The 14,838-nt window shown below is 36.7% G+C and overlaps 1 protein-coding gene across 1 annotated transcript in view; it reads right to left on the bottom strand.

Annotated features, from left to right (window-relative positions):
- Positions 1-14,838, bottom strand: part of zgc:152816 (uncharacterized protein LOC777712 homolog) — a 36,542-nt gene that overhangs the window by 3,691 nt on the left and 18,013 nt on the right. Inside the window, exons 9-16 of the mRNA XM_056458798.1 lie at positions 13,178-13,469; positions 10,763-10,891; positions 9,907-9,991; positions 7,772-7,788; positions 7,249-7,386; positions 6,831-6,956; positions 3,737-3,880; positions 2,486-2,622 (exon numbers count right to left, since the gene is read on the bottom strand). Coding sequence (XP_056314773.1) covers positions 2,486-2,622; positions 3,737-3,880; positions 6,831-6,956; positions 7,249-7,386; positions 7,772-7,788; positions 9,907-9,991; positions 10,763-10,891; positions 13,178-13,469 — 1,068 coding nt within the window. The remainder of the gene's footprint in view (positions 1-2,485; positions 2,623-3,736; positions 3,881-6,830; positions 6,957-7,248; positions 7,387-7,771; positions 7,789-9,906; positions 9,992-10,762; positions 10,892-13,177; positions 13,470-14,838) is intronic.

Genomic DNA, 14,838 nt, shown 5'->3' with positions numbered 1-14,838 from the left:
TCAAGAAAAGCACATTCACTCATTCATTTTCTTTTCGGCGTAGCCCCTTTATTATTCTGGGGTCATTACATCGGGAAAAAAAACACCAGCTTATCCAGCATATGTTTTACGCAGAGGATGCCCTTCCAGCTGCAACCCATCACTGGGAAACATCCATACACACTCATTCACACACATAAACTACAGGTAATTTAGCTTGCCCAATTCACCTGTACTGTCTTTGGAATTGTGGGAGAAACCGGAGCACTCGGAGGAGACCCACGCAAACACGGGGAGAACATGCATACTCCAAACAGAAATGCCAACTGGCCCAGCCAAGGCTTGAACCAGCGACCTTCTTGCTGTGAGGCGACAGCGCTACCCACTGCGCAGATCTATTTGAAATTAGAGAAAATTAAATAATGAATAAAGACCTGGCAACCTATGATCACATAAAGACTCTCCCCTTTACCTGATTTATATAAAGAAATAGGATTAAATGCGATCACGATTACTGTTTGGTTTCATATGTATGTAGAAGACCACTATAAACATGTCAGATAATTGATGATTGCACTGGCTGCCCGTGCACTATCGAGTCACTTTTAAAATGCTGCTCTTAGTTTTTAAATCTCTAAATGGCCTGGCACCTTCTTATCTGTCAGACATTTTAATTGAGCATCAGCCTGGTCGGTCTCTTCGGTCATCTAACCAGAGACTGTTATTCATACCTAAGTCGAGGCTGAAATGCAGAGGTGACCGTGCTTTTGCAGTAGCTGGTCCTAGGTTGTGGAATCCTCTGCCCCTCTGTATCAGATCTGTTTCATCCCTGTCTGTTTTTAAATCTAGGTTAAAAACTTATCTCTTTGATTTGGCATTTTATCAGTGAAAAGTGTCTGTTTTAGCAATAATTTTATATATACATTTGTTTTTATCTGTTTTGATTTGTACTGTGCAGCACATTGGTCAACCTCAGGTTGTGTTAAATAGTGCTATAGAAATAAAATTGACATTGACATTGATCTGTAATATCACGTAAGTATTTATTTATTTATTTGAATTATTTTTACAATTTATATTGTCTAATTTAAATGTATACAATTCTACAACAAGTTTATTTTTAATTAAATTTTATTTTGCTTTATTATATATTTTTTTATCTATTTCTGTTGCAATTTTACTTTATTTCATCTGTTTATTTATTTTGGCGGAAATGGGCAAAAATGATAACCTTGCTAGTCTAAAGTGTTTTGTTAAAGGTGGGAACAAATAAATGTTTACAACAAATAAAAGAAACACCTTTCTCTCCATATGCACCGAACAATTTACTTAGGCTTTTGAAAACGCTGAAAAGGTCGTTTTGTTTTTAAAACGCTGCTGCTCCGTGTCAGTGTGGACGGGGGACAACGGAGACATCTGAAAACGAAGGCGTGGCTGCAGACATTCGCCTGTCTGATTGGGGATTTTCCCTCAATATTAGGCTAGTGCACACAGTTCAGTCCTGCATCCTCTCATTGTAAGTTCAGACTTTGCAAGTTTGATATGGAAAACAAACTCCCAAGGACACGTCGGGTAAATCTTCAAATGGACTTATAACATCATTCACATCACCCTGGCTTCGTTCTTACACTATCTTAACAATAAAATGAGGAACTGCCTATTTTCATTTTGATATTAACAACTTAACAGACACCAAAGATGTTAAGGCATAGTGTAGCTACATATTTATATGACCGTCATCTTTACTGTATGCATATTTACAACAAAACGGAGCCTATAACATAACTGCCTCTTTTCATTTTCAGTGAAAAATACGAAACATACCCTTTCTCTTTTTCTGAATATCAGTTTTAACAGTCAATAATGGCCATAATTAAAGTACAAAGAAAAATAAGTTTATAGGCTACAATATAGGCAAGCAATCAGTCAAATAAGCAGTATCAGTGCGGTTACATAAATTAATATATTAACCTATCTTTGCAGTCAAAACACGTTACCTGGGAACAAGTAATAGATTCAAAAGACCAAAGGCCATTAGATAGAGACAAGATGAATTAAATATCACGTTTAACAACTAGAGTGAGATGAAATCCAGCAGAAGATTCTAAGTGAACTGTCCAACGTGCACGGGGGAGGTGTGCTCAAAGCACCCGCTGACTGCCTGGGGAGTGTGTGTGGTCATGTGATGTGCATTATTAGCAGTGTAGTGTGTATGGAGATCTTTTCAGAAACACTAGATGAAACTCCATGTGGACGTAGATCGCTTTCATTCTAAAACGCCATGTTAAAACTAAAACGTATTAGTGTAAACGGGCCCTAAACTCCATCTTACAAGGACTCAATAAGGAAAAAGGCCAGTATTTTGCACTTTACTCTGAAAACAGTGATATGCCAGAATTTTTAATACTACTAAATACTTTGATGCATTTTCCCATAGTGCACATAAACTCAATTAGTGACCGTTTTAATGAAAACATGATGAAATGAACGAGACGTAATTACCCACCACTGAATCTGAGAGTCTCCTATCTTGCAAATAGCAACGTTCAGTATTTGGCCAAACACTGAAAAGCTGCGACGCCGTCGTCTGTACTGCGCAACCATATGTTCAGCAGACTCCGAACTGTCAAACTGCACATAACACTGCAGGAATGCGAAGGGCGACAAGAAAAACAAAGACAAAATTGAAATATTTTGGAGCAAGTGTTTATTTATTCCAAATCTCATCACATGCTGGAAAGCATCTGAAGTTTTTATACACATCATCCCAGCATTTTTTACTTTTTATTTACTCATATACAGTTAAAGTCAAAATTATTAGCTCTATTTATATTTTTCCCCAATTTCTGTTAAATGAAAAGAAGATTTTTTCAACACATTTCTAAACATAATAGTTTTAATAACTCATTTCTAATAACTGATTTATTTTATCTTTGCCATGATGACAGTACACAACATTTGACTGGATATTTTTCAAGATACTAGTATTTAGCTTAAAGTGACATTTAAAGGCTTAACTGGGTTAATCGCAGGACAATGAGAGGGGTTCCCTTGTCGATTTCCAAAATCAAATTCATTTTATTAAACTATTAGAATAACAATATTTTATCCATAACCTACTGAAGAACATAATAGTAGTTAAAGGTAACATTGTTAACATGTTAATAATGAACATTAAATAAAAACATGCAAATAAAAAGCCACCAGCCATTCGATGTTCTAGGAACTCCAGGGGTGATTACATTATATTAAAGACACAGCAAATTGTATCAGATGCAGCACATTGATTTTATGGCACCAGGTTACAAGTTCTGACACCTCACATGCATTAAAAATGAATATGTGCCATCGAGAATGGTCTCAGAGTGGCATTCTCCAAAATTAAACGATGAATAGACTTAGTATGTGTGCACTAATATGTGCGAGGTTTATATATTTATAACCACCTCAGAGAATATTGAGGGGTCGTGAGTCACTGGCATTGTTATTTTGGGGGTTGCAGGCTGAAAAGTTTGTAAAAAATATTACTTAAGGAGGCTAATAATATTGACCTTAAAATGTTATCTCAAAAAATTAAAAACTGCTTTTATTCTAGACGAAATAAAACAAGTAAGACTTTCTCCAGAAGAAAAAATATTATAGGAAATACTGTGAAACATTCCTTGCTCTGTTAAACATTATTTGGGACTTCATTTTGACTTCAACTGTATAAATATATATTCACAAACTAATGAGAAATAAATGTGAGTATACATACCATCCCTTGATGTCTGTTCAGACAGAAACCAGTCAGGTTTCCATATCGCTTGGCCATTCTCAAAAGGGTTGTTTGTTTGTATTTCTGCCGCATGTACCACTTGTTGGGCAGATTGCCCATGAAAACGGTTCTTCCACTAGGGACCTAAAAATAAAACGAAAGTTAAAAAAAACACTATTTTAGATTAATTTTGTGCCCTGGCTACAAATATAACCGAAGTAACAGTTTGCAGAACTAATGAAAATTAAGTCACTATTTACTCTCTCAAATGGCATAGCAAGCCCTATGCGCTGCCCTATTATGCTATTCAAGATCTTTATTTTGATGTCTCCTATTGGTTTACATCCATTCAAGAGATAAAAATACTTTAGTTTTCCCATAATATACATAGCAGCATTTTCCCCAAAGTGTAGTTCAAACATCTCTAAGCTTCTCTGATTGGTCTAAATGGGGGTACTTTAAGTATATCTGTATAAAAAATAATCATTATTTTATTCTCCTTTTAATTATACATTTTATTCCACACTTCCTAGTTCTTGTATATACAATATACTGTGCATTGCCATGATGACAATATATAACATTTTACAAGATACTAGTATTTAGCTTAAAGTGCAATTTAAAGGCCTAACTATGTTAATTAGGTTATAACTATGCATGTTAGGCTAATAATATTGACCTTAATTAAATGTAAAACTGTTTTTATTGCAGTCAAACTAAAAGAAATAAGATTTTCCCCAGAAGAAAAAATAAAATAATAGGAAATAATGTGAAAAACGTGGCAATGCAGTGGCACAGTGGGTAGCACGTTTGCCTGAAAGCAAGAAGGTCGCTGGTTTGAGGATCGGCTGGGTCAGTTGGCATTTCTGTGTGGAATTTACATGTTCTCCCCGTGTTCGCATGGTTTCCCCCACAGTCCAAACACATGCGCTATAGGTGAATTGGGTAGGCTTAATTGTCCGTAGTGTATGTGTGTGAATGAATGTGTGTGGATGTTTCCCAGTGATGGGTTGCGGCAAGAAGGGCATCCGCTGCGTAAAACGTGCTGGATAAGTTGGCAGTTCATTCCGCTGTGGCGACCCCAGATTAATAAAGGGACTAAGCCCAAAAGAAAATGAATGAATAATGTGAAAAAGGTCCTTGCTGTTAAACATCACTTTGAAAAATTTGAAAAAAATACAATACAGCTCGATATGCTGCTTGATGTTGCAAACGTATTTTTTAATCATATTATTTTCATCTAGTTTGACTGTTTACTTCCATTTGTTATTCCTTGTCATTGAGTACGTTTACTTGGACACCAATAATCCGATTTTAATACGATTAAAACAATACTCTGACTAAGAGTCCACCATATAAACAGCGATTTTTAATTAATTTAATCTAACTAAAGTCATAATAAAACTAAACAGAACTCAAATTAAGACATGTGGAGTATGCCGATCTTAGTCGCATTATTAAATGTAAACACCTTAATCAAACTATTACTGTAATGTTGGACTTTTTGCAGAGTTTTGCGTATATTCCATATACACATGGCTGTTTGACACTATTCTCTGCACCTACCGAGTCAGTAAAGGACCACAGACACCTGCATCGGGAAGTTTTCTCCCATTCGTTGTGTGATATTACACATGTAAAACGGGATCATGAAAGGAACCTTCAAAAAGCAACTCATGTAAAAACCTTAATCATATTATTGTCTTATTCGGATTAAGGCAAATAATTTGATTTCTGATGTCCATGTAAACGTAGTCGTTTACCCACAATGGCAAAGCAAACAGAAATTGAACACATTCACAGAAAAAAAAGCTTAAAAATAAAACATATTGATGTAATATTCTCTTAGGGTGCTTTCACAACTAGACTTTTGTTTCAGAAACTGTCTCGTTTGCACAGTTAGCGCGGTTCGTTTGGCATATGTGAATCCAGCAATCGCGCTGTGATCCGCGCCAAATCAATCGGTCCGAGATCGCCTGAATGAGGTGGTCTCGGCTCGATTGAAACGAACTCGGGAGCGGATCGATTGTAGTGAGAAAGCCATACGATCTGAGCCCGGCTATATCACAGCTATATGAAGAGAAAATTATGAGTAGGGCTGGAGGTCATTCCTACCGGTAAATGTGCGTTTCATGTACAATACGAAAGTGAAAGCATGGTAACTATTAACGAGAGCTGTTTATTCGTTAGAAAAATTGACCGAACTGCAGTCTTAGTTTATCTGTTATTTCTTTCTATAATGTAAACAGCGATTTTTGATTAATTTAATCCAACTAAAGTCATAATCAAACTAAAGAGAAATCAAATTAAGACATGTGGAGTATGCCGATTTTAGTCGCATTATTAAATGTAAACACCTTAATCAAACTATTACCGTAATGTTGGATTTTGCCGAGTTTTGCGACAGGATATTCCATATACACATGGCTGTTTGACACTATTCTCTGCACCTACCAGTAAATGTGTCATTCCTACCGGTAAATGTGCGTTTCATGTACAATACGAAAGTGAAAGCATGGTAACAATTAACAAGAGCTGTTTATCTGTAAGGAAAATTGACCGAATTGCAGTCTTAGTTAATCTGTTATTTCTTTCTATAATGTAAACAATATAATGCATAAGCCAACTGCTATGTATGAGAAAGTCTTACCTCTGATTTAAACTTGGTGACGATGTTTGTGGGTGTCACCATTCAAAATGGAAGCGCAGCTTTTCGCTTATATTGTCTTTATTGCTCATCATCATAAATTAAAATAAAGACGCATGACAGCTTAGCGGGACTCTGCAGAATAAACCCTGAAACTCTGACTTATGTGAGGAGAGTTTACGTGCATGCTTGTTTAAGCTCTTTTGGTCCATTTAGAAACTTTGTGTATGAAAGAGAACCGTACCAAGAACAACATTGTAAAAATTTTAATCCCTGTTTCGGAACAAATGAACCGATTCACAGGTGTGAAAGCACCCTCAAACATCTACCTCTGTGTTCAGTGGAGAAATCAAATGATACATTATTTAACTATCACTATCAATAATATAATGACTGAAACAATGTGAGCACTCCTAAACTGCAAGTAATTTGTGTATTTTTCTTTACCTCAATTGTTGTCATGGCAAGGCACATGCTAACAGACACCGGTCTGCCATTTATCATCGCCTTATGACTTTTGTAGAACTTCAACATTTCCTGGGCTTTTTCAACTGTTTCCAGTTCAAGCATGGCCTACAAAACACAAACACACAGACACACAAGAAATATCTAAAATCACAACTTGAAACTGTATGATCACTCTAATAAATAAAAAATCTTGTGTAGGAGCATGGCTAAAAACCTGATAACTTATATTCTGCATCCCTAATCCCACCCAGCTACTAGTTTATTAATTATTAATAAGCAGCAATTACTACTTTACTAAGCTAAAAGTCATAGTTAATAGTGTGTTAATAGTGCCTTAAAAGAAAGTGTGACTGAATAAAGTGTATATGAATGCTCCATCTAGAAGGACATCACTGACCTGTTGTTTGATTATAGACAAGGTATATCTCACAAGGCCGCCGAAGGGTTCACAAAGATCAGAAAGATTACTGATCAGCTCCCTCATCGTCTCTGTCGGGCCTTTCTTTATGGGCCATATGACCACTACCTTACCATCCTGTGCACAGGAAAACACTGCTATTAATAATTCTGGAAATACATACATTAATGCAGCAATCAAAGGGATAGTTCACCCAAAAATGAACATTTACTCATCATTCACTCTGAAGTGGCTTCATAGTTTTAAGAGTTTCCTTTTTCTATTGAACTTAAAAGAAGATATTACGAAAAGTTGTTAGAAACCTATTCACTTCCATAGTAAACAAACAAATACTATGGGAGTTAATGGATACAAGTTTCCAGCTTTCATCAAAATATCGTCCTTGGTGTTCGACAGAAGAAAGAAACTCATAAAGGTTTGAAACAAGTTAATGATGACAAAATATTCAGTTTTGGGTGAACTGTGCCTTTAGAGCATGGTAAATGAGAGATGTAATGCTTACCTGTGGCTCAGATGAATCTGAAACAAACAAAAAAAAGGGTTATTGTAAGATTTACGCTAATTGTGGCAAGAGTCATTTGGATTTAAAGAGTGATTAGATACTGATAAATAAAAAACTATATTAATGAATATGATGCTGCATCCCAATCTGCATACTATCTGCAGAAATGGTGTTCAAAAATACAATTCGTATTGTGCGTCCATATAAAGCACTATTATTTATGGAATAACTATTGCTAACAGTGTTATTCTAAAGCTGTGGAAATCGAATTATATCCCGCAATTTAAGACATGGTTGACTTGTCTCACTCAAATAACGCACATGGAAAGAGTACAATATAGAGTCTTTGATAACCAGTGGGAATAACGGCACTATAAATAAACAGCGTTACTAACGACAATATTTTTTTTAGAAATGAGTAATCAAATGAATTACCTCCATTATAACACTGTTACCATTAGTGACAATAAATTCATGTTACTATAATTGAGAACACTGCACACGCCACCATTTTTCGCTGAAAACATGCTGCGTTCACAGCAGATGCGTTGTCAATCACGAGTGATTTACATGTTAAGGTCAATGCTAAGGCGCGAATAGACATCCTGCGGCGTGATACGCGCAAATGAGGCAGCGTGAAAGACACAATTCGTGTGAAGCGGTGCAAACTGAGCGCTTTGTGCGATTGACACGTACATATCGCGTTACGCGTAAATCGCTCAAGTTGGAAAATCTGAACTTCAGCGGACATCGCGTCGCGTTAACCTATCAGGAGCTTTCTCGTGTAGGGACGTGATTAGCGCATGTTGTTGGTGTCCCGGGGGAAATCCTTCTGCCAACACCAGTTCATTAAACTGGGCTCGACTCAGTCGGAAGTACTGCTGAAAGCCTCCATCGTCCAGGTACAGTTTCTGGAGGAGTTGATGAACTCACAGAGCTGGGTGCAGCTCTGAATGGATCTAGTGAACTCAGACACAGATCCAAATGAATCAATGCTGTTTATCAGCCTTCCTAAAGCACATAAATAGCTAGTCTCTCAATAAAATTCATGTTAGCCATTTAGCAATGATGCTAAAGTCACCGGGCAGACAGAAATCCCATGCCCATCACGCGAATCTGCTTCTATTGTAAAGTGAATTTGACACGCGAATGAAGCGAGTAAACTCAAAATGTTCACGCGAGATTTATCCACACGTGCCGCGTCTGGTGTGAACACAGCATCAGTTGCTGTTGACATTTTCACTGGATGTTGGTAACAACCAAAGAAACCCATGACATATGAAAACGTTATGTGAAGTTATGCGTAATAAAATGAACACATGAAGAAAGGGAGGTTTAGAAAGGCATGGAAAGCCCAGACAGCATCTGAAATCTCTCAGTATTATTCAGCAACCCTCTGCCCATCCTCGGTGTAAATGAACATTAGCTGCTTCAATCTAACATCTACATTATCAGGAGGATAAAGATGAAACCAGGGTGGGCATTTCAGGAAGACAATGATCCAAAACACAGCCAAGGAAACTCCCAGATGCTTTCAGAGAAAGAAAATCAAAATGTAGAATGGCCTAACCAATCACCTGACTTGAATCCAATAGAAAATACAAATTAAAGCTCAGATTTGATAGACGAGACCCACAGAACCATGAAGATTTTTACACTCTGATGAAGTCTGAGAAACTCACACCTGAGCAATACATGTGACTTCATTCTCCATATGAGAGGCGTCTTTAAGCTGCCATCACCAAAAAAGACTTTTATATAAAGTATTAAATACGTTTCAGTAGTTCACCACTTTCTCCTTGTGTCATTTCATTGTTATTAAACAGAACTAATTTTTTTGATTTTTTTGTTTTGTTTAATTATGTTAGTATTGTTCGGGTTTTTACCAAAATCTGGTTCAATCCATGTCAACAGCTCCTTAAGAAACATTCCCAGGAAAAAAAAGTGACATGTTCAATGCATTTACTTTTTCTTCACAAAGTACATACTTTTAGGATGTATTATAAGTAGGCAAAACGAGATGCAGCATTAGTGATCATACTGTGAACGATTCATGCATGTAACTAATTTATTAAAAACACTTCTGGTAGAATTTCTCAAATTTGGCAGATATCAGGAGCAGTTCGCTGTTTTACCTAAAGCTGAATCTCCTCCTGCAGTGTTGTCCAGTTCATCTAATGTAACAAAATCTTCTATGTTTTCTGGAAATTCCATATCGTCCTAAAAAAGTAGGACAGATTAAAAAAGACACACACAATGTCTTAGTCAAACCAGATCAAAATGAATGTTTATGTATTTTTTTCAAGAAGCCATTTATTTTTTTCCATGTGCACTAAAAACCTTTCGCTCTACCTCTATGTAAATGGCATGTATTACTTGTGAGTATTTGTAAGTCGCTTTGGATAAAAGTAAAGATCTGCTGTAATTACAGATTTAGGATTAACCTATACTTACCTTACTTATATTTGGTTTAGCACATTAAAGGTCCCATGAAATTCAAAGGGAGTTTTTAGATGTTAGTATCAGTATTGTAAGTTTTAAGATATCTATAAGCTAGTGTGCTCCAAAACAGTGACAATATTCGCATTAAGAAGATATAAAACTTGTATAAACATGTAAAGCTTGCAGTTCGTCACTTCCTCCTAAATGGATCAACGGTATTTTTCATGTCACCTCATACTTCAGTTTCATGTAAGTCAAATCCTGACCAATCAAATGCTCTCTAGTATCTGACATGCCCCGCCCCCTTCAAGATGCTTCACATTTAATGCGCTTGAGCTCAACCACTCTCGCTGGCAGAGCGGTGATAAAGCAAGACACTATTGGCTGTTTTTTAAAAAGGGGAGGAGCTCTATGTCCCACCCTCTCTTTGTGTTTAGGTTGAGATTACGTCAAACATCGAATAAAAATACACATTTTAAAGCACTTCACGGGCCCTTAAATAACGTTTGGAGACAAAAACTGATACACGCCATTTGTGTTCAGACTGACCTCTTCTTCTAGATTGTGCTCTGACTCCTGGTCTCTGTTCTCCTCCTGGGCTACTGAAGGCTCCTCAGTCACCTCCAGCTCCTCAGTCACCTCCAACTCCTCTTCTTCCTTCACATCCTCCTCCTCCACCTAGACATATGCAGAGATTCAATATATTAGAAACACGAACATACTGAAAAATATTGCTGGGTTCCACAAAATTCCTTGATGGCCAAATATAAATCGATTAAAATATCTTAATTGTGTGTTTTTTTTACAAATTTAAGTTGATTGAACATAAAACAATTAAAGTTATCCAAAATAAAAAACTAAAGAACTGTCATGATTCAGCTCATTTTAAATAAGTAGTTTGAACAAGCAGCAAAAATCATTTTTTGAGTGCACTATGATTAATAACTCATTTTTTAAAGGTGCTGTATGTAAATTTTGACTCTTCTAAAGCATAAAAATACCATAATATGTTTGCAGATATTTAAGAAACATGCTAATTGAACATTTTGTTTATCTGAAAAACAAGGCTGAAGTCAGATATTCAGCTTTAAAAATGTGTGTTATGTACTAGAACGTCTTTGTTTTGGTCTTTTAACCTGCCCAATGCCAGTTTAACCAATTAAATTTCAGCACCCCGGGTTGCCTCAGTGGAAAACGGCGTATTTGATTAATTCAGTCAGGAAGGCTCTCAAAGTACACATCCGCGACCGACATGTGACCTCCGGTGGACAGTAGCAGACTCCCAAATGAGAAGCAGATTCAAGAGTTCCACATGAGGTGGTTATTAATTAGCAAATAATATTAAATATTATGAATGTAAACATTAGGTGAGCAGGTTACATTGTAACCCCTTGTCCTAACAACACGCTACGTGAGGAGATTTGCAGTGATAAGCAATTTAGCTGTTTGCACCAGATGAAACATGACAAAAATTTAAATACAGCCATTCAGAAGCACACAATAGGGGCACTCACTCGTGAATTGGTAAGGTTCATAATCTAATTAATACATATTAAACCTCTTTGACATTATTAAATGTACATGCTGAATCACTGATATGTGTTGGCTTGCATTGAAGTTCCATTTCAAACAGTTTATTTTATTTTCAGAATCTAAGGTGAACTATCTGCTGCTGCTTTCAGTATATGGCAATAAATGTCATGTAAAATGGCATTCATACTCACATTATTAGCATTTAACACTGAATAAAGCACATGAGGTGATCATTGTCAGTTTTTTTTGTTCACTTGTGAGAAATAGAAGCAGTTTCTAAAATCGAAATTTCAGGTGTTGGTTAGAACAAAAACTCCTTTTATTATGGAAAATATTCCTTCTATCGCGTACCGCTGCTTTTATAAATAACGTGGTTTAAAGCAGACTTAAATCAGCCTTTAGGCTTGACAGTCAGGCACACTGCTGTTATTTTGTCGTCAATCTGGCAACCTGCGCTTGCTTAGAACCAGGTGTGCAATACCAAGTTCAACCACTGGGTGCCAAACTTACATACTGCATTTTTAAACTTTTAGAGTGGTTTTAAAGAATATTAAGTTTGTATTATTACCAAAATGAGTATTTGTATTAGCACCAAATGAGTGAAAACGTAAGCCTCGTACACACGATGAGCAACCATTCATTTCAACGGAAATCGACGAGCGACCGTTCACTTCAACGGAGAGTGACGAGCGACTGTTCGTTTTAATGGAGAACGACTCCCGTCAACCACCGTGTACGCAAGTGACAGCGGCCGTTGGCGACAAGGTGTGCGTGTCGAGTGACGCGACAAAGTTGAGAATGCTTCAACTTTAAGCAAATGAAGAGCGACTTTCTTGAGCGACAGCCAATAGGAGCACCAGCAGAGCTCTCTCAGCTCCTGCATTGACCAGTTGTATTCTCTGTGCTGTAGACCTACACAGACCTGCGTTTGCAGCAGATAAATAACCGCCATGATATAGAACACACTTTCTTCTTAATCATCTTAGTAAATAAGCGTTTTATATAATGATTAAATGTATATTTAGTGTTTTCTCTGAACAATGTTAACTTTCAGCGGCATGTAAACTCATTCGCTCTCTGTGAATATCACTGTAAACGTTAACTAGGCGACCCCCGGTTTCAATCGCCACCCAGAGCGACAGACACCTACAAAGTCGCTGCTAGTGTGAATGAGGCACTAAACTCTGTTCACAATGACCCGATATTCACAAAAAGGAACATAAGTATTCGTAGTGGTGTATAAAGATTGATCATAGAGCAAAAATTGTTGTCTAGTAACATTAAAAATAGGGCATTTCAATAGTATATGTTTTTTCATACCTGTTAAAGTGACCTTTTTCATAACTTATGTACTTTCATAACTTTTCATACCTTGATAAAAGCTTCAACAATTAATTGCAACAAAGAAATTTGACATTGGCAGAAGTCTACCTCCATCTTTTCCTGCTCTTCCTGCACTTCCTCCCGCTCTTCCTGCTTGTCCTCTTCCTCTACCTTCTCCTCTTCCTCCTGCGTCTTGACCACAATGCCATCAGTTCCCTCCTCCAGCTGAATTCCCTCCTCTTGACCCTGCTCTTTGGTTTTTATTGTCTTGGTTTCTTTCTCAGAGGATTCCTGGTTGGCGTCGTCAGCTTTGTCCTTGACGCTGGATGTGGAGTCCTCTTTTTGTCTGCTGTGTTTGCCCGAGTCAGATTTTCTGGGTGTGAGCTCGCCTGGCATTTCTCTGGATAAATTGAAAGAGGTATTTAAAATTTAGTTCACGTTGAGCTCTATCAACAGCCTATGTGATTCATCATGAACATTTTTTCTATATGTGAACTGAAAACAGTCATTAGTGTCAATATTTTGATGTTACGTCCCAGGAAGTATTTGTTTCTGTTTTGTATTTTTCTTTTTTCTTTCTCTGATTTCTTTCTTAGCTAATGACCATCACCTGCTGCCACTTATGAACTGCTCCGTGATTGGAGGACAAGAAAAGCAGTGGGCATTTAAGCAGCAGTTCTCCACTAGAATAGTGTGTTTTTGTGTGTGTGTGTGGAGGCTTTGTTTTTGTGAGGCTTTATAAATATATATTTAGTTTGATTCTTTAAGCATCATTTGTTAATTAGGAGCTTTAATTTAAGTTCTGTTGATCATCTGAAATAGCTTTTGCCTCGAACTCTTTTTGATTGCAAGTTAATTTTTGTTTTTCGATACTACTTTGTTATCCACTCTTTATTCTGTTAATTTGGGATTGGGTTAGTAGGGAGGGGGTGACATTTTTCTTTTTGTAACCATTTTCTCCTGTTTAAGTTCGTAAGGGAGTGAGAGTATTTTTGATGTATTTTTCTTTTCTTTGATAGATTATTCAGTTCTTCCCTTTCTCTGAGTTAGAGAATGTTTGGCTTGAACCCCCTCCTGAAGCCTTTTTTTCTTTTGGAACCCTCCCTTAATCCTTTAATAAATATTATTAATCTTTATTCAAGTTGCATTTTCTTTGTTGTTTAGTCCTTTGAGAAGTTGCTCATGTGACCTCATTGCTGACACACACACACAAAACTCCACTAATATTCTGTTGCGTTCCTGTGTCCCCCTAGACAGAGTTAAGGGTAACGTAACAGAATTTGGGGGCTCGTCTATTACTCTAAAAGAAATTTGTACATCAAGTACAGAACGAACAAATGAGATTTCTGTTGATGTATGGGTTGTTAGGATAGGACAATGTTTGGTTGAGATAGTAATCTGGAAACTGACAGTTCTAAGTATTGAGACAATTGTCTGTAAATTTGTAAAAAGTATATTCTTAGCAAGGCATATCACTAATCAAAAAAATAAGTTTGAAATATTAATGGAAGGAATGTACCAAAATTGTTTATGGAACACTACCTTTGATTAATATTCTAATGATTTTTGGCATAAAATAAATAAATAATAATGACTCAAAAATGTATTTTTGGTTGTTGCCAAAATTATAACTGCAACAATAAGTTTTTCTTGGACTGTGCATGCTAGGCATTGTGCTAGGCATGCTAGGGGCCACAATACATGGTATTTCAAGGTATTTTCAAGGTATACCGCTGTCTGGAAAAGTCTTTAAAAAAAGTTTTTAAAAC

Source organism: Danio aesculapii, chromosome 5, assembly GCF_903798145.1.
Source record: "Danio aesculapii chromosome 5, fDanAes4.1, whole genome shotgun sequence".
Taxonomy (NCBI): Eukaryota; Metazoa; Chordata; class Actinopteri; order Cypriniformes; family Danionidae; genus Danio; species Danio aesculapii.
The sequence above is the reverse complement of the archived record's forward strand: the minus strand, read 5'-3'. Positions and strand labels throughout refer to the sequence as shown.